The 22,968-nt window shown below is 54.5% G+C and overlaps 1 protein-coding gene across 1 annotated transcript in view; it reads right to left on the bottom strand.

The window, feature by feature from the left end:
- SLC13A4 (solute carrier family 13 member 4) overlaps positions 1–21,437 on the bottom strand; it is a 36,886-nt gene extending 15,449 nt beyond the window's left edge. The window contains exons 1-6 of the mRNA XM_070071338.2: positions 21,193–21,437; positions 16,754–16,882; positions 5,047–5,183; positions 3,437–3,609; positions 3,014–3,068; positions 526–565 (exon numbers count right to left, since the gene is read on the bottom strand). Coding sequence (XP_069927439.1) covers positions 526–565; positions 3,014–3,068; positions 3,437–3,609; positions 5,047–5,183; positions 16,754–16,882; positions 21,193–21,291 — 633 coding nt within the window. The 5' untranslated portion in view covers positions 21,292–21,437. The remainder of the gene's footprint in view (positions 1–525; positions 566–3,013; positions 3,069–3,436; positions 3,610–5,046; positions 5,184–16,753; positions 16,883–21,192) is intronic.
- Between the last annotated feature and the right edge of the window lie 1,531 nt (positions 21,438–22,968).

Genomic DNA, 22,968 nt, shown 5'->3' on the forward strand with positions numbered 1-22,968 from the left:
GAGGAACCCTTCATTTTTGTTCAACACTAAGAAAATGGCGGGGAAAACTCTCCACGCCAATGTCCACTGCTGGCCTGGCCTGGGACACCCCTCAAGGAGAGACGTGGCGCTCCGTGGGGAGGGGGTAAATTCAAGCAGATGTGTGTGGGTGGGCTTTGTGGTCCCCCATGTGTGGCTTCCTCCTAATAAGATTTTTCTGCATGGATTCCTCCCCGACCGGCATCCTAAGGCTGAGTGTGTGGCTCCGGGAAGTGTGGCTGGCCACACCTTGGGTTTCCGTGAAAAATGACTGACGTGTACTTTCTGTGGCTAAATGCTGTGCTTGGGCTGGAGTCTGGAGCTAACCCAGGCTCCGCCAGGAGCCCGACTGATCCTTGTTGTGTGCAGGCCGTGGTGAGCGCCTGTCCACCCTGACATCCACGCAGGCCGTGGGACACGCTGCCCGGCATCCTGCCCCCCCCACCCCCCAGTTGTCTTGAGGGACTTCTAAGCGACCCCAAAGTATGCAAGAACCTGGTGCCATACCTTGTGGTGCATCAGTGAAATGAAGTCTGCAGTCGACGAGCTGGAATGAAACACAGACCATGGGAGGTGTGCCACAGGCGCTCTCCCCCCACGCTGGGCAGCTGGCGGGAGGGACCCAGTGTCTGGCCTACGGAGAAGACTCGGCCCCCAGGTCTCCCTCACCGTCTGAGAGGCCGTGGGATTCGAGGAGCCAAGGGCCTGATTCCTCCCACGGGAAGCTAACAGTACTCCTGCTGGCGGACATGGGGTCCTTGTGGGGTACCTGCACTTAAACATGTTTTTTTTTTTCTTTTTAAGTGGGATGACCTCCTTTGACTCTGATTTGCTCTCTTGGGTTATTTATCTTCTATTTATTTGAAAGGCACACAGAGAGAAAGAGAGAGCGAGGAGAGAGAGATTTTCCAATTGCTGGTTCACTCTCCAAAGGCCTGAAACAACTGGGGCTGGGCCAGGCTGAAGCCAGGAGCTGGAACTCAGTCCAGATCTCCCGTGCGCTTGGTAGGGACCCAAGTACTTGAGCCCTCACTTGCTACCTCCCAGGTATGCACCAGCAGGAGGCTGGAACTGAGTCAGGACTTGAACAGGAACATCTACTGGTGCACCAAGCACACAGCCCTACACGTCCACTCTAACCCTCAGGACACTGCGATCCTTGTAACAGACCCACAGCACAGCCAGTGCTACCTCCATGTTCACCATTACCGGAACCAGCTTCTAAGTGACGGACAGACAGGAGCCGTCTCTGGCTGGCTGCGGAGCCTGTGCCCAGACCACGAACCCCCAGGCTGAGCCCAGGAATAGAAATGAGTGCCATGTTTATCTGAGGCAGCACGAGAGGGAAAGGCCTGGCCTTACCCAGGGAAAGGCAAATAGGAATGAGGAGATGGGGGGGGGGGGTTTATGACCAGGTGAGGGCAGTCGGCTGCACACACGGAGTCCCTCCCACACCTGTTGGCCGGCGCCTGCCCTGAGAACACACTTACTGCTCAGCGAGTGTCTCTGGGCTGTCCCAGCTGTGAGGACCGTGGGTGCGAGTGGCTCACCCACCATGAAGGCACAGGAGAGCGTTGGATGCACACCTGCAGGACATGGCGTCCTGTGGCCATCCCCTGTCCCCGGATGCTCTCGAGGAAGGACGGGAGGTGGTAGGGTTTCGAGGAAAACATCATTTGGAGAATATGCCGTGACGTGTCCCTGGCTACTTCCTAAATGGGCCCAAGAGGGAGGCAGGGGCCCAGGTGGCCCTGCGGGGCGGGGGGTACCAGTCAGGAGGGTGCCATCCTCACGGCGTGACGAGCAGCCCTGCCCCCGCCACACAGAGGGGCACTCCAGCTTTTGCTTTGGGGTTGGGGGCACATAGTTCTGTGTGGAGAAGGAAAAGGCGAGAAGCAGGTGCGGTGCTGCCAGAGGCCGGAGTGCGGCGCACAGGGACACGGGGATGGGAGCAGCCGTGCACTCTGCAACAGGCAGGTGTGTCCGCTCTCCCGGGGGCTGGGCCGGGCCGGGAGGGGTGAGGGCGGAGGCGGGGCGGGACCAGCTGGGAAAGGCCCTGCCCAAGAGGCAGAGGGGCTGTCGGGAAGTGGGCCTCCAGGGCAGTGGCCTGCTTCTGGGCCTGGGGCTATGCAGAGGCCCTGAGGGCGAAGCTGGCCCTGGCCCTGTGAGAAAGCACCAGCCGGTCCCTCCCTGTCTCTGTGTCTTCCCGCAGAGGCGGGCACTGCTCCGTGACAGCGAGAACCACACACCGAGGGACAGAGAGCAAGGCGGGGCACTCGGTGCGCCTCTGCACCTGTTCCACTGCTGATCTCACTCCACGCGAGTTCTCCAGTTTTTAAAGAAAAGGGCCGACTGGAAACCTGGTCTCCGTCACAGAGCCAGCGTCTGCATGGATAGCGTTCACCATGGCATCCCGGGAAGTCACATTTCGACTCAGAATCTCCACCCGAGCCAGCTGCTCCCGGATTTACCTCTCAGGATGTCTGAGACGAGTTCGCCCTTTCCAGCTTCCGCCACGGCCACCTCTCACGAGCTGCCCCTAATCCCTGCCTGTCACCTCCGCTCTCCTTTGCCATGGCTAACGGGACCAGGCTAGTAAGGCTGAATCTGGTATCTAGCAAACAGCCTGCGGGTGTCCCAGCGCTTCCAGTGGAATCTACTCCATGTTTCTCGATGCATACACGTGTCGGTCTCGTCAGAGGGGCAGTTCAGGTGAACTCCTACTGGGTAGCTGTATGGACAACTCCCGTATGAGATTCGGCGTGGTCTTTCACTGTCGTCATTACAGTACCCTGTGGTTAAGGGGGCCGCCCAAGACCCAGCCAGCGCTCCTAGGGATGGAGAGGAGGTCGGGGCGGGGGGGGGGGTACAGCATGACAGGGGGCTTGGGCTACACAGCCAGAAGAGCTGTTCGGGCACTCAGGGCCCACCCCGCCCCCCGGCCTCTCCAGTGCACCCCGGGAGGTGTGGTCTGGGAGGAGACAGTCATACTCACTCTTCATTGACAAAGATGAGTTCCAGCGAAGGTTGGCTGTTGTTCACGTCAAGACCTAAGAAGCAAGGAAGACAGAGAGGTGCTGTGTGGAGGCTGGAGCTGCTGCTGTGGGTGGGAGAGGGGCTTGGGGTGGGGCTGCAGGCGTGGCGCGTGACAGTTCTTCCCCCCACCCCCGCTCTGCAGGTGCGGCAGGGCTCACGGACACGGGCGGGCCCCAGGGTTCTGTAGGGACCCCTGAGCGTGTGGCGGCAAGGAGCAGAGGGAGGGGGCGGGCAGGAAGAGCTGGGGCTGGGTCCAGGGGCTGGGGTGGGAGGGGAGGGCAGGGAAGAGGAGGGGAGGAGCTTAGGGGAGGAGGCCCTGGGCAGGGAGACCCCGAGGGGAGGCTGGGGGAGCAAAGGGGAGGTGAACTCCAGCAAACTGTACTGATGGGCTCGGCCTCTTCGGCGCTGCCGCTGCCTGCCGCCAGCTGCTCCTCGTCAGCACTGACCAGCTCCTGCAGCACGGCGTCCACGATGGGCATCACCATGGCGGTGGTGGAGGTGTTGGACAGCCACATGGACAGCAGCGTGGTGCAGCACATGAAGCAGAGTAGCAGCCTGCGGGCAGGAGGCGCGGGGCAGCGGTGGGCAGAGGGCGGAGGGCGGGCTCCCGAGGGCCCACCCCGCGGTGACTCCGGGACCGAAATCGGGCCTTGATGTCTTTCTGGGTGCCACTCAGAGCTGCACTGCTCGGCACAGAGTATGCATGAAATCGGGGTTTGTTGAATGAATGAATGAATTGCACGTCCTGGGCTAGTGACTGCAGTCAGAAAGAAGCCCTTCCGTAGGCAATGGATTCGCTCTGGCCAGGTCACAGGACACGGGGTTACTGGTGGCTCAGTGGATCAGTGTACAGATGAGGGGTCCCGTTCCCATAGGATAAGCCACATAACGAGCACCCGTGTTTAGCACGTCAGGTGAAATCCTCGACTTTGCACAACCTGGGCACCAGGCCTGATGGTGTTTACTCTCAGGCTGACAGCAACAAGACTTTGCTGTCCTGCAATGCACCACGGGGACTGGGAACTTGCTGGCTGACGTCGTAAACAGGGGACAGTGGAAGTGTTTCCACTGACGATGGCACCCAGAGGGTTTACAGAGCCAGGGTTCCAACGCGATGTGCAGATGCCATTGCAGGCTGAGGACTGTTGCCAACGAGGGTGCTGAATTAAACTCGGCAGCTCCACCTGACAGTGTGGGAGACAGGACCGTGTTTTTTTTTTTTTTTTTTTTTGACAGGCAGAGTGGACAGTGAGAGACAGAGAGAAAGGTCTTCCTTTGCTGTTGGTTCACCCTCCAATGGCCGCCGCGGCCGGCGCACTGTGGCCGGCGCACCGCGCTGATCCCATGGCAGGAGCCAGGTGCTTCTCCTGGTCTCCCATGGGGTGCAGAGCCCAAGCACTTGGGCCATCCTCCACTGCACTCCCTGGCCACAGCAGAGAGCTGGCCTGGAAGAGGGGCAACCAGGACAGAATCTGGCGCCCCGACCGGGACTAGAACCCGGTGTGCCGGCGCCACTAGGCGGAGGATTAGCCTAGTGAACTGCGGTGCCGGCCAGGACCGTGCTTTTACACTGCGCCATCCACACTGACAAGGGGTCTTCCGAAAGCTCACAGAAAACGTGTATTAGGAAAAAACCATGCATGGGTTTCAAAAAGCTTTTGCACTCAAATGAACTAATCTTTTAATTCCATTTTCCACAAGCATTTTTGAAATCCCCTTGTGTGCTGGGACCTGCTCCCTTGCATGCTAAGTTGTCAGGTAATTCTTTAGACCATGCCGGTAAGGACACCAAGGTCACTGCCTTCCATGGTCACTGACCCTCTCACTTTAAGAGAAGACGGGGCCGCACAGCACTGGGGTCATCCCATCCCCATTGGTAGAAAAAGAGGCTGGGGTGGACATGCCACTGTGACCCAAGGCCGGTCCTCATCCCTGCGGCACACAGGGCGCTGTAGGGGTGAACCCCAGCCCGGCACCCCGAGAGCAACTCACATGCCCGGCTTGGCTCCGGCCATCAGGACCATGCGCAGAGCAATGCGCTTGTGCAGGTTCCACTTCTCCACGGCCGCCGCCACGCAGATGACGCCCACCAGCAGCAGCGTGGTGTTCTTGAAGTACTCTGCCGCCACCTGCGGGGAGGCCAGGGGCACTCAGCCCCACCCCCACCCCACCCCCACCCAGGCCAGGCCCAGGGGCTGGAAGAAGGAAGCAGGGAAGTGCGGATTAGTGCAGCGGCTGGCTGGCAGAACATCCATCCACCGAGTGCCTGCCGGGGCAGGCCCTAGGCTAGGAATTTTGCAAATTAATTTTATTTAATCCAGCCAGTAACTCCATAGGGTAGACATTCAGAGAGAGAGAGAGAGACAGAGAGAGAGAGAGAGAGATCGACCGACCGATCATAATGACAAGGGCAGGGCAGGGCAGGGGCTACATCTAAGAGCCAGGAACTCAACCCAGGTCTTTCAGAGGGGTGGGAGGAACCCAATCACTTGAGCCATCACTGCTGCCCCCCAGGGTCTGCGTTAGCAGGAAGCTGGAGTCAGGAGCCAGAGCTGGGAATTGAACCCAGGCACGCGGATGTGGGACATAGGCGTCCCAATGGGTAGGCCAAATGCCCACTCCTTTTCCACTTTTAAAAATATAAATTGTGGAATTCAAGTCTGATATGAATATGATTTTAAAGAATAAACATGAATACTTTTAAATTGATGTTTAAAAATTATTTAAATAACCCTAGGCTTATCTTCCATTTCTCATTTTTATTGTTTTTAGAAAAACTTATTTGCATTTCTAATAGAAAATTAGTATGTTTTCAGTATAAAAAACTGAATACAAAATTACCCTTAATCCTACTAGTGTTGATACCTTAGTGTTATTTCCTTCAATTATTCTTTTTTCCTATGTCCATAAAAATATTTAAGTGGATTTATACAATAAGCATGGTTTTATGTGTTGCCTTTTTAAAATTTAACATCATACTCTGATTATTTTCTTATGGATAAATGTATTTGGAAAATGCAAATGTATTGGGAAAATGTACCGTAGAATTTATTGGGTAATTTTCCTTTTGTTGAATATTTTTTTTTACTATTACAAATGTAGCAAAGACAACTTTTCTTCATAAATCTTTTTCCTTGTCTAAATGTGTTTATTTCCATAGAGGTAGAGTTATTAAGATGTTTTTATAACATCTTAAATATTAAAATTTTTAAAGAAATTTAATAAATAATTCCAAAGGTCCAAGGAATTCCAACAATTGAAAACAGTACCAGGGATACTCCTACATCGTCTGTCTCCACGTGTCCCTGGGTCTTTACATCACACACATCTTGGCCTTTACCTCGAAATATTTCAGCGTACAGACCCGAAGACTAATGATGTTCCTCTTACAACCCACAGCAGCAGCTAGAAACCTCCTTCCACATTCTCCCCCCACAATTGTTTCCTGTTGCTGCTGCTTATATGTGTAGCTCCCTTCTCTTGGAACTAAATTTTTAAAAAAGATTTTAGTTTTTTGAATGGTAGAGTGACAGAGAGAGAGGGACACACACACACACACACACAGGGAAAAATCTTCCATACACTGGTTTACTCTCCAAGTGGCTGCAACAGCCGGGGCTGGGCCAGGAGGCAGCCAGGAGCTGGGTGCTCTATCCAGGCTCCCGCGTGGGAGGCAGGAGCCCAGGGACCTGAGCCATCTTTTGCTGCTTTCCCAGGCACATTAGCAGATGCTGGATCGGAAGCAGGGCTGCTGGGACTCAGATTGGCACCCTGATATTGGACACTAACGTACAAGCAGTGGCTTATCCCCCTGCGACTCAACGCAGTCCCTGTTGGTCAAGGGCCTTTCTGTATCACCTGGCACTAGAAGATCAGGGTGCAAAAGGCGCTCAGTGAATACTTGTCTCCTCTGTGAGCCTCGCTCTGCATCAGGGGGGCCATGGCATAAACTGAGAGGAAAAGATACGAGACAGCTTCTAACCTTAAAATCCTCTAAAAGTGAGAAAACGAGAAATGCTTAACTGCTGGAGAAATAAAAAGTGAACAGCGAAGGACATTGAGAGGAAGTGAAACACATGGCATCTGACGTCCGCAATACCCTCACAGACGTCCTGCTGTTGGATCTGGCGCCTGAGCCAACAGCAACTACTATGTAACTGCACCGGGCAGATGGAAGGAGACGGAACGGGCCCGTGAGAGAACAGCGTCTCCACCCGCCACGGGGAGAGGTGTGCTCACAACGTGTAGACGGGGTGCGTCAGGAACCGGCGTCACACAGCGTGGGGGGCTTCGTGCCCCTCCAAGGGCAGGAAAGGACCCCTGTTCTGTGGACAGTTCTAACTGGAGCAGAGGCCTCCTGAGAGGGGTGGTGATCATGGGGAGGGTGCTGCCCCCTAGTGGGAGGTAGGAGAACCACTGGGTGACCCAGGACATGTGGCCCCTTGGGAATCTTTTTTTTTTTTTTTTCCTCTTACTTAAACATTTTTATTTATTTTAATTTATCTGAAGGCGAGAGAGGGATCTTCCATCCAATGGTTCACTTCCCAAATGCCTGCCACAGGTAGGGCTGGGCCAGGCACCCAGGCACCCAGAACTCAATCCAGGTCTCCCATTGTGGGTGGCAGGGACCCGAGTACTTGAGCCATCATCTGCTGCCCTCTTGGGTGCACATTAGCAGGTGGCTGGAATCGGAAGCAGAGTCAGGACTCAATCTATGAACTCTGATATGGGAGCAGGTGTTCACAGTCCCTAAGTGGCATCTTAACAGCTGTACCAAATGTCTGCCCCCAAATCCCTGCCCCCACCAAGCTTCTAAATTGACAGGCATCTGCTTGACAGGCAGAGAGTGATCCAAGTAACCTGCCACAGTTAGGTCTGGGCCATGCTGTAGCCAGGACCCTGGAGTCCATCTGGGTCTCCCACGTGGGTGGCAGAGGCCCAAGACTTAGGCCATCATCTAGCGCCTCCCAGGCTCATTAGCAGGAAGCTGGATCAGAAGCGGAGCAGCCAGGAGTCCAACAGGCAGTTCGCTGCAGCTGCCTAATCCAATGCACCTCAATGCTCGCCCCCTCTGTGACACTTTTAAGGAGTCAGTGCTACCAGAATGCCTTCCCCAGGGGACGGAGCAACAACAGTGTCTGCCTGTCTGGGACCTGCTGTTCTGGAACTAGGAAGGTTCAGTGCCCCAAGGGTAGGGTGGGGCTCCTTTCTCTGGATTCCTCCCCATGGGAGAGAAAAGGCACCCATGAGGTGAGAGAGCCTTCCACCCACCAGGCCTTTTGCATTCACTTTCTCCCTTGAGCTGCAGGACAGTCCTAGGAGGCAGGTGCTGTTAGCATCTTACTTCTCGGGTGAGGAAACCCAGAGAGGTTAAGGAGCCTTTCCAAGGTCCCAGGGCAGGTGCAGAGGCGCGATGCAGCCCAGTTTCATTTGAATCCAGGTGGGTCACCTGGAAACCACGCATCCGGCTCAGCTCTGGGCGTGGGGGTGGGAGGTGGTCCCTAGTCTTCCAAACACATGGGCTGGTGCCCATTTCCAGTGCATAGTCCTGACACTGGTGCTAAATGGCCAGGCCTGGGCCACTCTAAGGCCCGGCTTCCTGAGATGTTGGCTATGTGCTGTGTTCTCATTAGGGGTTTGGTGGGCTTAGGTCTACTCATAAGCCCCCTGGACCCTTGTAAGTGATGCCGTGTAACGGGGCTCAGTGTGAGGTCTGTGAGTACAGAGGCAGCGAGGTAAAGCAGGCAGGAGTGGGGACTCCAGGATCAGCCAAGACTTGGCTGGGAGACCCAGCCTCTCTGGACTTCATTCTCCTCATCTAAAAAAATGCAAAGGTTGTGTGAGTCTCTACTCTGTAAGATTACTGCAAAGATTAAGTGACATACGCAAACCAGCTGTGGTGGCCGGCTATACGGACAGTCAGGATTCCTGGTGATTCTTCCCATTGCTAAGTGCTCCATGCAAAGGCTGGCCTGGCCCGAGGCCATGTGCACGCAGAGTGTCTCCTGCACAGAGCAAAACCACCGCACTGCCTTTTCACTCTTCCAAATGAAAATATGCCAGCGTTTCAAGTGGCAGTAGTGGTGCCACGGAGCTCACCTAACCCAGTGTGCCATGGTATTAAGTAAAATAATGCAAGTAGGCTCTCAGGACAGTGCCTGGCACATAGCAGGTGCTCAATCAATGTTATCTTAAAGAAAGCAAAGCTTAAATGATGCAAGAGGGAACAAAGGACAAACATTCCTCCAAATTTTCTTAAGCAAAAGGTGACCGTCTTGAGAGAGCTTGCCCAGCCCCTGCTGACAGCAACACAGGCCAGTGTGGTCAAGTCGCTGACTGGTTCATCGCGAGAGAAGGGCAGTGATCCCCGGGAGAGGTGAGCTCTCAACAGTACCACTTTCTTGGACACAGAATTATCTCATTCCTTCTTATCCACAGGTTCACTTTCTGAGGTTTCAGAGACCTGCAGTCAACTGTGGTCCAAAAACATTATATGGAAAGTTCCAGAAATGAACAATTCACAAGTTTTAAATGATGTACCATCCAGGACAGCGTAAACTCTAGTCCCCACGAGGAAGGTACTTCTACTGCCTCACTTTTCAGATCAGCAAGTGGCAGTCGGGAGAGGTCACACGAGCTGCTCAAGACTAGTTAGTAAGAACGCCAGATCTGAAACTCAGTTCTACCCTCCTCCACGCTCGGACCTGCCCCCCTCTGTCTGTATTTCCACTCTGTTTGCTCATGTTGGGGCCAAGAATCCCTGTCCCTTCTCTGAGCCAGAGAGCTGCAGGATGCACGCCCCTGACTGCGTCTGACCTGCTGACGTGGGCGTCGGTGGCATCAGGCAGGTCCCTCAGGAACCAGCGCTGCTACACCAAGCAGTTGGGGGAAAGCGGGGTGCAGCCCCCTGGGAGACACTGGCAATGGACCTTGGGCAATGGACATATGTGCAGGCTTTTCTGGTTCCTCTGAACAATTTTGCAGCGAAATCCCCTGGACCACCGGAGTGGACACCTGGGTCAACTCCCTCTCAGCACCGAGCCAGGCCCTGCTGGGGCTGGAGCCGCACACCATGCCCCTGCAGCCAGTGAGTAAGCAGTGGGGCCAGGCGATGTGCCTGCCTCTCCACCTTTCCCTGGGGCAGGAATGTGGTTTCTGGGGGGGCTCAGACACCCTTCTCGTGGCCTGATTTGCATTCCTGAACACAGAGGCTTTCAAATGCTGTCCACTGCCGGGACCACTTCAGGGGCTACTGCAGGAAGGGGGGTGTTGAGGTAGCCAGCGCTCTGGGCCCCCATTCCCAGTTAGAGTCCAGCTTGCCCTTCCGTCTGTTTTCAACATCAAGTCTTCCATCAAGATCTGATTGAAAGAAAAGGCTTTGTGGCTTAGAAATAATTCTTTACCAACTCTACACTGGGGCTGTCTACAGTAGAGACCCAGAAGCCAGTCCAGCCCCTGCATGTGGGTGACACTGATTCGTACCTCCCTCTCTGCCTCAGTTTCTTCTCTGAGGCTGGCGGAGGCTGAGGTAGGGGCTGGGATTTGAACCTGGGGCAACGGGGCTGCTGGTCCAACAGTGGCAGGAGCTTGGTCTCACGGTGAAATCTGTAGGTTCCTACATAAGCCCCGGGCATGGAACTCAGCCCTGGGCTGTGTCTGGATGCCTGGGCTCAGCCCACAGCCCCACGGCTTGCAGGCGGGAGAAGGGTCAGCTCCCATAGTGAGCGGAGGCCAGAAAAGCAGAGCGGGGAGTGGACTCTGAAATGGCCTTGGTTTAGACAAACAGAGAAAGCCCGGGGTCTAGGCAGTGGGCAGGGGTCCAGCAGGTCAGCAGGGGCAGGAGCCTGCAGGGAAGCAGATGCCGGACATGGACTCCAGCTCATGTGGCTCTGAGGCCGTTTGTTATCCCAGCGGGAGCTGCCTCTGCTCTCCCTTGCCCTGGCAGGAGCTAGAATCTGAATGAGACTGGCCCGCAGGCCTGCGGTGCAGGGCCACTGAGACAGCTGGTGGGGCCCCGGGTGAGTGTGACTGTGTGTGTGCATGCACACACGTGTGCACATAAAAGAGAAAGGGAACACCTGTAATTGCTACCGGAAGTAGTTCCTGATCCTGGCTTCCTGGAGAGCCACCCCACGCCCCGGCATTCAAACCAAGCTCCTCCCTCTGCCGCAGAGCCCTTTGGCCCCCACTTCTACGCCCTCCTATAGGAAATGTTAGCTAACTTGATTGACAAGGGCATTGTGCCCAAGCAATAATCATGTGATCAATACATTCAGAGGGGCTTAGAGGACGACAGAATGACAGCAGTGAGAGCCACAGTGGAGCCAAGACAAAATACCAAACTTAAAAACCAGCCTAAACTCCAGCCCAAACAAGCTCTGTGCACCAGCAGACGAAGCGGTGGCTGCACACTCACAGGCAGATCACCAGGGGCATCAGAAGTCCAGCCCATCTCCCGAGGCACAGAGTTCATCTCTGACACGGTCCCAGGGCCAGGAGCACCAGGACTGCCTGTGACAAGTCACCCCCTACACCGAGTGGGAGCACCCTTGCACTGCTTTGGCTCTTTGGCTCTGGTTTGACCTTTGAGCCTGGTGCACTGAGAGCTACAGAAGCCAGCAACCACATCCCCTTTAATTCCCTTCTTTCCTCTTGTGACTCCTTCCAGACACTGGACATCCTGGCCACCTCTGGGTGAGCTCCAAATGCGGAGTGCAATAGTTTGAACACATGGTTTATTAATTCAGTTGCGGCTGTGGTCTATATAGCCCAGCGGCTAAGAGCTCCTATTTAGGAATCCTATAATCTGGGGTTCCAGTCCTGGCTTCGCCACTTCCTAGCTGTGTAATGTTGGGTAAATTACTTAGCCTCTCTGAACTTCAGCTTCCTACTCTGCAGGATGAAGGCGAGCACAACAGGTCCTTCACAGAGGAGGAAAGGGCACAGTGTGTGTAAATGACCTCCCACAGTGCCTGGCGCATGATAGATCCTCAACCTGCTGGCAGCCACATTAGACTGGGATGACTCACACAGAGCCTGTACTTAGCTGAACGCCAAGAGACTTTTACATGAACTGCTAGCATGAATCATTATTCAGCTTCATTCCGTGTCAGTCCACGGTCTCATCCTGTCAACACGGATCCTGCTACCATGCATTAGCTAGCCATGCACCTGACTCACTGCAAATCTGATAGCGACCTCTTATCTTTGCATCTGAGCTCTCTCCCACTGGATGCCAACAAGTTACCCAAGATTCTTCTGGTTCAGCTCTCCAGCCAGCTCTCGTGTTGTTCGACCGTCCAATCATCTAGCCCACACTGGCTCCCTGAGTGAGGACATATTTTTCTCCTGGAAATGTTGAAGGCTCCAAAGAAAAAGTTAATTTATTGTCAAGAACTTCTATTTAAAAGAGCAGGGAAACCCTTTAAAAGACTGCAATTCGAAAGTAGTCAGCAGAAAGTCTGGGCACTGGGCCTTTATCTAGGACAGGCCTGCGTGGGAAACTGTGCCAGGCCTCCATGAGACCAGAGAGGAGGCTCTCCTGCCAAGGGTCTTTGGAAAGGCCTCAGCAAAGAGGGTGACGGAGTAGGGTTTAAAGGTTGACGGAACTGGGGACACCCTTCCCAGATGGGCGAATGGCCTGCCTTGTGGCAAGGGAGAGGGGGGTTGGTACCTGACTGGGAGATGACTTGAAGCCTGTGAGCCATGTTGATGTAAGGACACAGTGTGTGCTGGTGTGGACACAGTGTGTGCTGGTGTGGGACACAGCGTGTGCTGATGTGGGGCATAGCATGTGCTGGTGTGGGGCATAGCGTGTGCTGGTGTGGGCACAGAGTGTGCAGGTGTGGGACACAGTGTGTGCTGGTATGGGGACATAGAGTGTGCTGATGTGGGGCATAGCGTGTGCTGGTGTGGGCACAGCGTGTGCTGGTGTGGGGACAGCGTGTGCAGGTGTGGGACACAGCATGTGCTGGTGTGGGGACAGCATGTGCTGGTGTGGGGACAGCGTGTGCAGGTGTGGGCACAGTGTGTGCTGGTGTGGGGCACAGCGTGTGCTGGTGTGGGACACAGCATGTGCTGGTGTGGGGCACAGCATGTGCTGGTGTGGGCACAGCGTGTGCTGGTGTGGGACACAGCATGTGCTGGTGTGGGGCACAGTGTGTGCTGGTGTGGGCACAGCATGTGCTGGTGTGGGACACAGCATGTGCTGATGTGGGGCACAGCGTGTGCTGGTGTGGGGACAGCGTGTGCTGGTGTGGGGACAGCGTGTGCAGGTGTGGGCACAGCGTGTGCTGGTGTGGGGCACAGCATGTGCTGGTGTGGGACACAGCATGTGCTGGTGTGGGGCATAGCGTGTGCTGGTGTGGGCACAGCGTGTGCTGGTGTGGGGCATAGCGTGTGCTGGTGTGGGGCACAGCGTGTGCTGGTGTGGGCACAGCGTGTGCTGGTATAGGCACAGCGTGTGCTGGTGTGGGGCATAGCGTGTGCTGGTGTGGGGCACAGCGTGTGCTGATGTGGGGCACAGCGTGTGCTGGTGTGGGCACAGCGTGTGCTGATGTGGGGCATAGCGTGTGCTGGTGTGGGCACAGCGTGTGCTGGTGTGGGCACAGCGTGTGCTGGTGTGGGGCATAGCGTGTGCTGGAGTGGGCACAGCGTGTGCTGGTGTGGGCACAGAGTGTGCTGATGTGGGCACAGTGTGTGCTGTTGTGCACACAGTGTGTGCTGATGTGGGGCATAGTGTGTGCTGGAGTGGGGGCACGGATGGTGGGAGAGGTATTTCCCCTGCAAAGTCAACTGGCTACCAAAGGGCTAGAATCCATGTCCTTTACCTTGCGAGCATTTTCCTCCCATCTGAGCTAAGAAGGTCAGCTAAACAGACTAACTTTGGACTAAGCTGCTCTGTGTAGCCCAACTTCTAGACATCATCACCGTCCAAAGCCACCTTGGCGGACAGACGGATTAGGACTTGCACCTCAAGGGACAGAACAAGCCTGCTTACTCCCCCGGTGACAGCAGTGCCTGGTCCCTTCAGACAGTCTTACTTCTTTTTCTCTCACAAAGTCCTCCTGACCTCACAAGCCGCTGCCTCCCCAGGCTCTGCTTACTGGTTTGCCCTTCCTGGCTGTGAGAAGGGGTGGACCTTCAATGGCTGTTGCCTAGCAACATCTCTGAGCAGATTTATGGGCTGACAGGGCCCACCCGTAGGATTCCCATGGCAGGCAGCCCTTGGAGAAATAGAGACATCATCCACTTTATGGCTAAGGCATGCTGTTGGCTTTGGGCTTGCCTGGAGTGAAACACAAATGTCAAGTCTCTTAATGAATAGTTATCTCACTGTAAAATATTATTTAGGATTCAGTTATTTCTAAACTTCACCTTTTTTTTTTCTCCACCCTCTACTTTCAACCCCTGTCCTCATTGGCTTTTGAGTTTCGCAATTTTAAAGAGGAACCTGCAGAATGAGTTTGTATACCTCTCCTAGGAAAAGCCATACTTAAGGTTGAGTTTTCTCTTTAGGCATGGACCACACCCCGATATTCCCTATTCCCTTTCTACAAAAGAAGAGGGGGGACACTGGAGATTCTGGTCCCAGGGTAGCTTTCACGCGGGCCCCGGAGGACTGGGACTGTGCCCCCTACAGGGGGCACAACTCAAGAGTTTTTGGGCTCTTATCCTTTTCGGAGCACCTGAGGCTATTGGTCCTCAAGGAAGGAAGGAAAGAAGGAATCTAAGACCGAAATGAACAAAAATCCGGTCAGTTGAGTCCGTCCAGTAGAAAGACAAGTACAACAATTGCCCAATTCTATCTCCAGACTGCCAAAAAATGTTATAGGCATCCCACAGGTGCCACTTCCTTCTCCCTTCCTCACATCAAGGAAGTGAGAGGCCCACCGTTCTCAGTAACAACTCCATGTATTTATAACACCATGATAACACTTCATGAAGTGTTTTCCTTACGCAATAGTAAGCAAGAGCAGAAGCCTTGAAATCTAAGAGGTATGGGTTTGAATCCAGTTCTGCTACTGCCTACCTCGTGATGCAGGACAAGTTTCTTAACTGTTGTCTTTTTCCTCGTCTGCAGCAGGGAAATACTAAGCTACCTTGCAGAGATCGTTGGGGGTGTCAGATAACAAATGTTAACACTGCGGTTTGGGGCCCGATTCTAGGTAGGCATCCAACCATTGGTTCCCTCGCCTCTTTCTGTGCCTCTGCCCTTAACCTCACATCTGCCTCTACTATTCCGTCTTCATCATCAGAAACTGGAGGCAGAGGCCAGGTGCCACAACGGGGCTCGCCAAGTGGAACCAGGTGTTCACAAGCGGGACCCTTGCTCGTCTAGCTGCTGCAGGCTGGCTCTTCTTCTTCTCTATTTGTGATAGGAAGAAATGTTCGCCCTGAGATTGGCCACAACCTGGGTTGGATATTGCCGATTTCTGAGAATGCCACAGAAAGTGAACAGAGGGGGCAGACTTCAGGTAGACAACAAGCAATCGAAGAAGGAATATGCAGAAATTTGGAGTTGGAGAAGAAGGGACAGAAGTGTTTCTTTTTTTTTTTTTTTTAAGAGGGGTAGATAAAAACATTATTAGGATTCAGGAATCACTGTCAACAAACATAGTCAGTGCCTGTTTCTTTTTTTCTTTTTTTTTGACAGGCAGAGTTAGACAGTGAGAGAAAGAGAGAGAGAAGAGAGAAAAGTCTTCCTTCCGTAGGTTCACCCCCCAGATGGCTGCTATGGCCGGCACTGTGCCGATCCGAAGCCAGGAGCCAGGTGCTTCCTCCTGGTCTCCCATGCAGGTGCAGGGCCCAAGTACTTGGGCCCTCCTCCACTGCTTTCCCAGGCCACAGCAGAGAGCTAGACTGGAAGAGGAGCAACCAGGACAGAATCCGGCGCCCCAACCGGGACTAGAACCCGGGGTGCCGGCGCCGCAGGCGGAGGATTAGCCTAGTGAGCTGTGGTGCTGGCCAGTATCTGTTTCATATGGGCTCAGATTTATAACAAGATACCCTAGAAATGGGAGGCCTGGCTCCTGCCTTTCTGTGCTTACAGGCTAAAGGAACACACAAAAGACTGAAGAAATGGGCTGACGTGGCACAGTGGGTCAGGTCACCACTTGGGACACCAGCATCCCATATCAAAGTGCCAGTGTTAGTCCCAGTTATTCCACTTCTTATCCAGCTCTCTGCTAATGCACCCTAGGAGTTCACAGATGCTGGCTTAAGTCCTTGGGCTCTTCCGATCCATGTGGGACACCTGCATGGGGTTCCTGGCTCCTGGTTTCAGCCTGGCCCATCCCTGACTGTTGTGGCCATTTGGGGAGTGGACAGTCTCTCTGGCTCTGCCTCTCTCTCTCGCTGTCACTCTGCCTTTCAATGAAAGAAATCTTTTTTTTTTTTAAGACCGACAATAGCCTAGTTATGGGTGCCAATCATATAGTACCTGAAGGTTTCAGACTGGAGGAGCAGTCAGAAATGCTTAATCAAGGAGTTTCCTGAAAGGGGCAAGTTTTGAGCCGGTTTGAAGGAGATGAGAGTCGTGGGCTGGAGAGAAGGAACTCAGGCCCTACACAGCAGCTGCCAAGGCGTCGTCCCAGTGGGTTACAAAAGCCCCCTCCTTCTCAAGTGCTCTGTGAATCTCCCTCCACCAGGAGCCCTCTTTCACTGGCCGGGAAGGGACCCAAGCAGGGTGTGGTCTAACCTCGCTGGACCGGAGGACTCCAAAGAACGGGTAGAGGAAGGCAGGCACTAGGGCTGCAGCTCCTAGAGGCACGGCCTCAGACACCCAGTACACAGCCGTCACCATCAGCACGTAAGCACACGCAGCCTCCTGCAAGGGGATGGAAGAAGTGGTTAAGTCACAGGGACGGTCACGGCCACCGAGAATCTCAACAAGCCCTCAGACTCAAACGCGGGCGCTGGGATGCAGCCCTGGGAGTGCCAAGCTGAACTTGGCAGGCGTGTGTGTTGGGCACGTGTTTGGCGTGGGTGGTGTTAGCGCTGTTCCTTGGGGGCTCACGTCTGGCACACAGTTTGCACCAGTATGCAGCGAGGGATCACTGGACTGTGGTCCTATCACAGCTCTGCTGGTTTCTGAAACTGGGGATGGTGGGCACTGATTAACTACAACACCCAGCCCCAAGATCAAAGACTAGGAGAGTGAAGTTCAAAGCTCTAACTTGGACTGGGACACAACATAGCTGTGTCAAGTTGATGGGACAGCAGTGGCTCTTGGGGTAGTTGGAGGTTGGAATCAACGTGTATGATTGGTTGGTATGGGAGTGCTGAGATCAGCAATCCTAAGTTCAGCACCTGTGCATAAGCTATGGGCACGTAGTGACATTAGATGTGTGTTCGGCCAAGGGCAAGTAGAGGAGCAGGAAGTGAGATTTGTATGTAATCCCCGAAGCGGCTCTGCACTCTGCTCTCACAGCCACTGGGCAGGGAGAGGGCGGTCTGGAGTGTGTCTCAGGGGTTCTCCCAGGGGGCCTTGCATCCAGACGCCTTCTCCTGCCTCATCCCAACCAAAGTAGCCCAGGTTTCCTACACGACTTACAGGTACATCAGTCACATAAGTCACAGCCTTCCTCATGGATTCTGTTGGCAGAATTTTAAAAGTGGCCTCACTGCTTCAAAAATGAATGAGTAAAGTTAAATCCTCGTGTTTCAGACTACTCACTCAAACAGCTCGCTAGCAGTGAACTGTAGCTGGATAAACAGACAAGAACGGACAGACTGTTTCCTGCTTCAGCTTGCATGCTGAGCGCCTCACATGTGGAGTCCCAGCGGACAGCTGGAGGAGCTGCAGGGAGCCTGGTGAGAGGGGAGGGGAGGGGAGGGGGGGAGGGGAGGGGAGGGGAGGGGAGGGGAAGGGAGGGGAGGGGAGGGGAAGGGAGGGCAGCGGTCCTGAGACCTGGGCTCGCATTTGGGATGAGGAAGAAGCATGAACTCCCAGCTCAGTGCCTCTCGGCCTTGGCACTAAGGACATACGGGGGGACATACGGGGCCAGATAATTCCTCGTTGTGGAGGCGGTCCTGGGCAGTGTTACGTGTTTAGTAGAACCTGCCCTGTCTCCCCAGCTGGGACAACCAAACAGGTCTCCAGGCCTTTCCAAATATCCTTTGTGGGGGAGGAGACAACTGGCCCCTGGCTGGGAGCCAGTGCTCTATGCAGGATCTGGGCTCGTTGCATCGTGCCTGATGCCACGGACACATCCTTCCACAAAGCCCAGGCCTGGAAATTTATCAGCGTTTTCTCCAGCCCGTTCAAGGCGCTGGCTGCACAGCCTAGGGGCGCCGAGAGTCCCAAGTCTAACACTCTCATCAGAACCCAGCCCCCCTTCACCTTGGTCTCTGGTTGTGCTGATTGAACGGCTGATTTTTTCCAGTTCTACATGGTCAGGGCTCAGGTCTGACCTCCTGCTTGGAGGCTGGCTGTGGATTAGGAACTGGACAAGTCTTGTTCTATTTATAGCCCCTTGCTTTGAGAACAGGGTCCTCAAACTCTTGCATAAAAGTTACAAAAGGTCAGAGTGGTCAGCAGGGCAGCAGGAGTGATTAACCCGGCTCGGCCTGAGGGGACCTTGCTCCCTCCTGGCAGTCATGGGTTACAGGGCTGGAGCCTGAGGTGGGACAGGGCCCAGGGACTGTTGACTGTAGCTCCCACTGAGATTTCTCCTGGGGTGGAAAGACCAGAGAGCAGATAACACTTTTGGAAGTGCTGATAAGACAACAGAATCAATAGTGAGGGTCACAGAGACAAAAACCAAAAAACTCTGTTTGGAAGAGAACTAAAACTACCCCCAAGGGGTCCAAAGCCCACTGGAGTCTCCCTATTCTTATCTCTTTTCTGGGGAAGACTCAGAATGACGGGGCTTAACTCAACGGGGCAGAGTATCTACCCCTTATGGGGACATCCTTATCGCCTCTTGAAAACCCTTGGTTTTTCTCATGCTGGTCATTGCAGGGCCACAAATTAAGGGGAATTTGGGAAAGCAGAGATAACTCTCATTAGGCACTGGAATAAGTTACGGGAGGAAGTCCCCGGACCCGTCTTCATCTAGCAATGTCGAAAACAGGATAAACCACTATCAGTCTTATCTGGACTCCCCTTCCAACAGGAAAATGGGTGAAAGACGGCCTCAGAGGGTCTTCCCAGCTGTTTCTCACGTAGTTCACCCGTGGAGTTCACACAAACGTCCTCCCACCTCTTCCCAAGCTTCTCAGCATTAAACGGGTGAGCCTGTATATGGACAACTCAACACTCTGCTGAGTTGTTTGGTTGGTTGCGGGAGCCCCGTGCCCCGAACATCCTGCCAAGCAGTGTTGCAGGCACTGCTTTGGACTTCTCTGCTGGGCAATAGTTCTCTTTTATCCACCAGGGAGAATATTCTGGAGCCCCCAAGCCCCTTATTAACGCCACTGGGTTTGGTGAGTATCCGGGCAATGACCTGAGTGTTATCAATTCTCTTGGGCTCCTGTTTGTAAGTAAAGGAGAGCATTCAAAAGTAGTACATCCCTGTGTGGAATGTTCCCTTCCTGTGGCCAATGTGGGCCTGGATCTGCTCCTTTTCCTTGCAGTTGGCTGTGCAAAGGATAGTCTACTAGAAACATCACTGGAAGGGACTTGATGTCCATTTCTTTACTGTCAAAATAACTAGGGAAGGGGCCTTTTAAAAAATTTTAGCTTGGCAGGTCGGGGTGCACCTTGTATCCTGCTGGGGATACTGAAGACGGGTTTAGTTATGGGTGCCCGTCTTGTACTCTTTTTTTTTTTAACTATGATAAGCAGGCCTGGACCTAGGGTTTCAGGGGACTGAAAGAACAGGGGGAAGGGTATTTTGACTCTCCGTCGAGTGCAGCTGTTTCTTGTTGCTCTGAGAAACCACCAGGAGCTCCCGCCCAGCTACCCAGCCACTCTGCCCCACTCTAGCCCAGAGCAAGCAAATCCATCTCGGAATTTCAAATATTAAGTATCTGAATTTGCAGGTTTGATGCCAGGGGTCCAGGATGGATGAGAGACATCCTATGTGTCAGGAATCTGGGTTGTGTCTCCTGCAGGCAGTGGGCAAGGACCCCAAAGATAAGGCGGGTAATGTGTATCTTGTTAGCATTCCCTTAAGTCAACCTGACATTGAATTAAAAAAAAAAAAAAAAGGGAAAACAATCAGGTGCCTTTGGACAAAGTAGAAAATTGACTAGGAAAGAAGTCGGTGGCAATCACTGGTAATTCCAGCGCAGCTGTAATCAGCGTCTCCCTGGCACTCTGGGCTACTTATTCTACTAAAGACTTAAGCCAGCTTGTTTTTGAGAAGAATCTTCTAATCCCCGCTATTTAACGCTTTCACATAACCCTGGTTACCAAGTGACTCGGGAGCCAAGTCGAAGAGGCTCTCTGCCTCTCACAAACACGTTTAGCCTGTCTCAGCTCATTTGTCCTCAAAATCTCCCGGGCAGTGCCAGCTGGGGGGGTGGGGGTGTGGGCAAAGCCACACAGGAGGAGGAGACCAGGAGAGGAAGGGGAGCGAGAGGCGGCTGAGGTCGGGGAGCAAGGCCAAGGCCAAGGCGTCGCTCCCTGGCTCTCATGAACCCTGCATAAGACAGGGCCAGAGTCTGAGGTGCGGGGCCTCTCCCGTCGAGCCCGGTGGGGTCTCTGTGTCTGCACAGAGAGGAAAACAGAGTGGACAGGACTCAGCCAGGGGCCTCGCGTGCAGGGCCAGGACAACAGCTCGGTTCTGAGTTCCTGGGGAGCACCGGGGGTTCAGCGTTTCCCAACCCCAGGCCCCAGGAGCCCCCACACCCCCTCTCGGTCCCCCGGCCCGCTCCCAGGAGGGCCTGCGGGCGGCTCTGTTTCCAGCTCCCAGGTTGACCCCGACAAAGCCAGGCTCTCCTAACCGGCCCCCAGCTCCGAGGCCTGGCTGGCCCAGCGCTCTGTGAGGCCCCTGCGCTGACCTCACGCCTGGCCAGGGCCTGGGGTCTGCAGACTGGGACACGGAGACGGAGGAAGACATCTTTGGCCTTCTCCGGGGGAAACCTTTCCATTGCCTCCAACCCGCAAACCTCCACCTTGGAGCGCCGCTTGCGCCCATGCGCCCACGCGCCCACGCACCCACGCCTTGGCCGGGCCCGGGCGGTACTCACGCTGCTGGGGTGCAGGATGGGCAGCGGCAGCAGCAGCAGCGGCACACAGACGACCAGCAGCAGGTTCCGGGCCCGCAGCAGGCCCTGCAGCCAGCCCATGGTGGCCCTGGCTCCTCTCCTGCTCCCCTCAGAGCTGCCCCTTGGCTTCGGGCTCTGCTCGGCGGCACCGGTCCAGAAAGACGTCTTACACCGCTCTTGGCTCCCAAGAGTCCGTCTCTGGCCTCAGGGACAGAGCAGGAGGGCAGTTACACCCCTGGTTTCCACAAAAGCCTGGGCTCCTTGCCTTCGGCGTTAGGTAGGATTGATGAGCATGGTTTTATGGCCGGCGAAAAGGAACTGGGACAGGGTTCTATGCGGGGGCATCGTGGGCTCCTCCTCGCTCGGTCAGTAGTCCGGTGGTGACTCCATTCTGGGTGCCGGCGGAAGCCGTCTCAGGCAGTTACAGTGACACCTCCGCGGCTGCTGCTGGGGCTTGAAGAAGCCATTGAAAAGCTTGGCAAAGTTAAAAACACCAAGAGCTTGTCCTGCTCGCCATCATCTTCCTCCCTCTGCTGGCCTGTTTTGAGGCGCACCTGTCTGCTCTCCTACCTGTGCCCGCCGCGGGTAAGAATGTAGCAGCCCTGGCCCCTAAGACGAGCACAGAGTTTGTCAGACTTTCTGCTGGTCCCTGCCAGGACCTGACACCTTAACTCTTTCCAACTTTCTTTCCTCCCAATTGGTTTCCTACTTAGAATTTGCCTTGAGTCAAGGCCTCCAGAGCAGCAGAAACTCCCCAAGACATTCCTTTTTGTCACAGGACAAAAAAACTTGCTGGAGGCCCACCTTAAACTCCCCTTCACCAATGGGAAGGCAGGACAGGGGCAGTGGCCCCACCCATTGCTCAAAGCCAATCAGCAAGTTGAAAAGAATGAGCCAATATCTCTGCCAGAGGCAGTTCTTGATTGGCCACAGCAGGGGCCTGCTGATTCTGCAGAACCTGGGAGGCTTGCAAAGCTTATTTTTCAGTTTCTCCAGCATCCTGGGGGCTGGAGTGATGACCATCCTGGTAAACACAGTCCCACTCCCCCCAGCGCTGCTTCTTTGCCTCAGGGCATAAGCCCCAGAGCTTTCCCAGCGAAGGCCACCTGCTGACCTGCTTAGGAAGATGATGTACCCAGTGGACGGTGAGGATTTTGCCCACAGAGTACAATATCAAACCTTCCATTTCAGGAAGGAAAAACTGCTCTGTTCCAGGGAGAAAAGAAAGGCCCTACGCCAGCAGAGAGCCTGAGCCTGCAAGGAAGACCCCAGACCCTTTAGGACGAATGGGAAGGTCGCTGCATCCCTGGAAAAGTCTGGATGCCAGGCCCATTTAAGAGGCCCCTCCAGCTCCTACGTCAGTGATCTTTCTGGCTGGGGCAGCTGTTCAAACGCTGCTTTCCAGATAGGAGGGAGAAGGGCTTCTTTGGTTGGCACACAGCGGGGAGGTGAGAGGGAAGGGAAGAGCTGACAAGTTCAGGGACAAGGCTTCCCCAGCAGTTACACTCTGGAATCTCCTCTGCTTACAGGCTGGGAGAAGCGTGTAGCTCTTCTCTCAGAGAGGGGCTGTGGATTTGGGACAAGCGGGAAGAAATGCAAAGGAAAACCCTAACCCTCCTCTAAGTGGTGGTCCTCAACAGCATTGCCTTCGTCGGGGAGACGCTAAGGAGGGTCGGGCGTCAGGAAATCCACGGTCCCTTGAGTTCACACAATCCAAGGAATGGCAGCTTCCGAGATGTACAGCCAGGCCAATTGAAA

This window comes from Oryctolagus cuniculus, chromosome 3 (assembly GCF_051225735.1).
Source record: "Oryctolagus cuniculus isolate XC-2025 breed Fujian yellow rabbit chromosome 3, ASM5122573v1, whole genome shotgun sequence".
Taxonomy (NCBI): Eukaryota; Metazoa; Chordata; class Mammalia; order Lagomorpha; family Leporidae; genus Oryctolagus; species Oryctolagus cuniculus.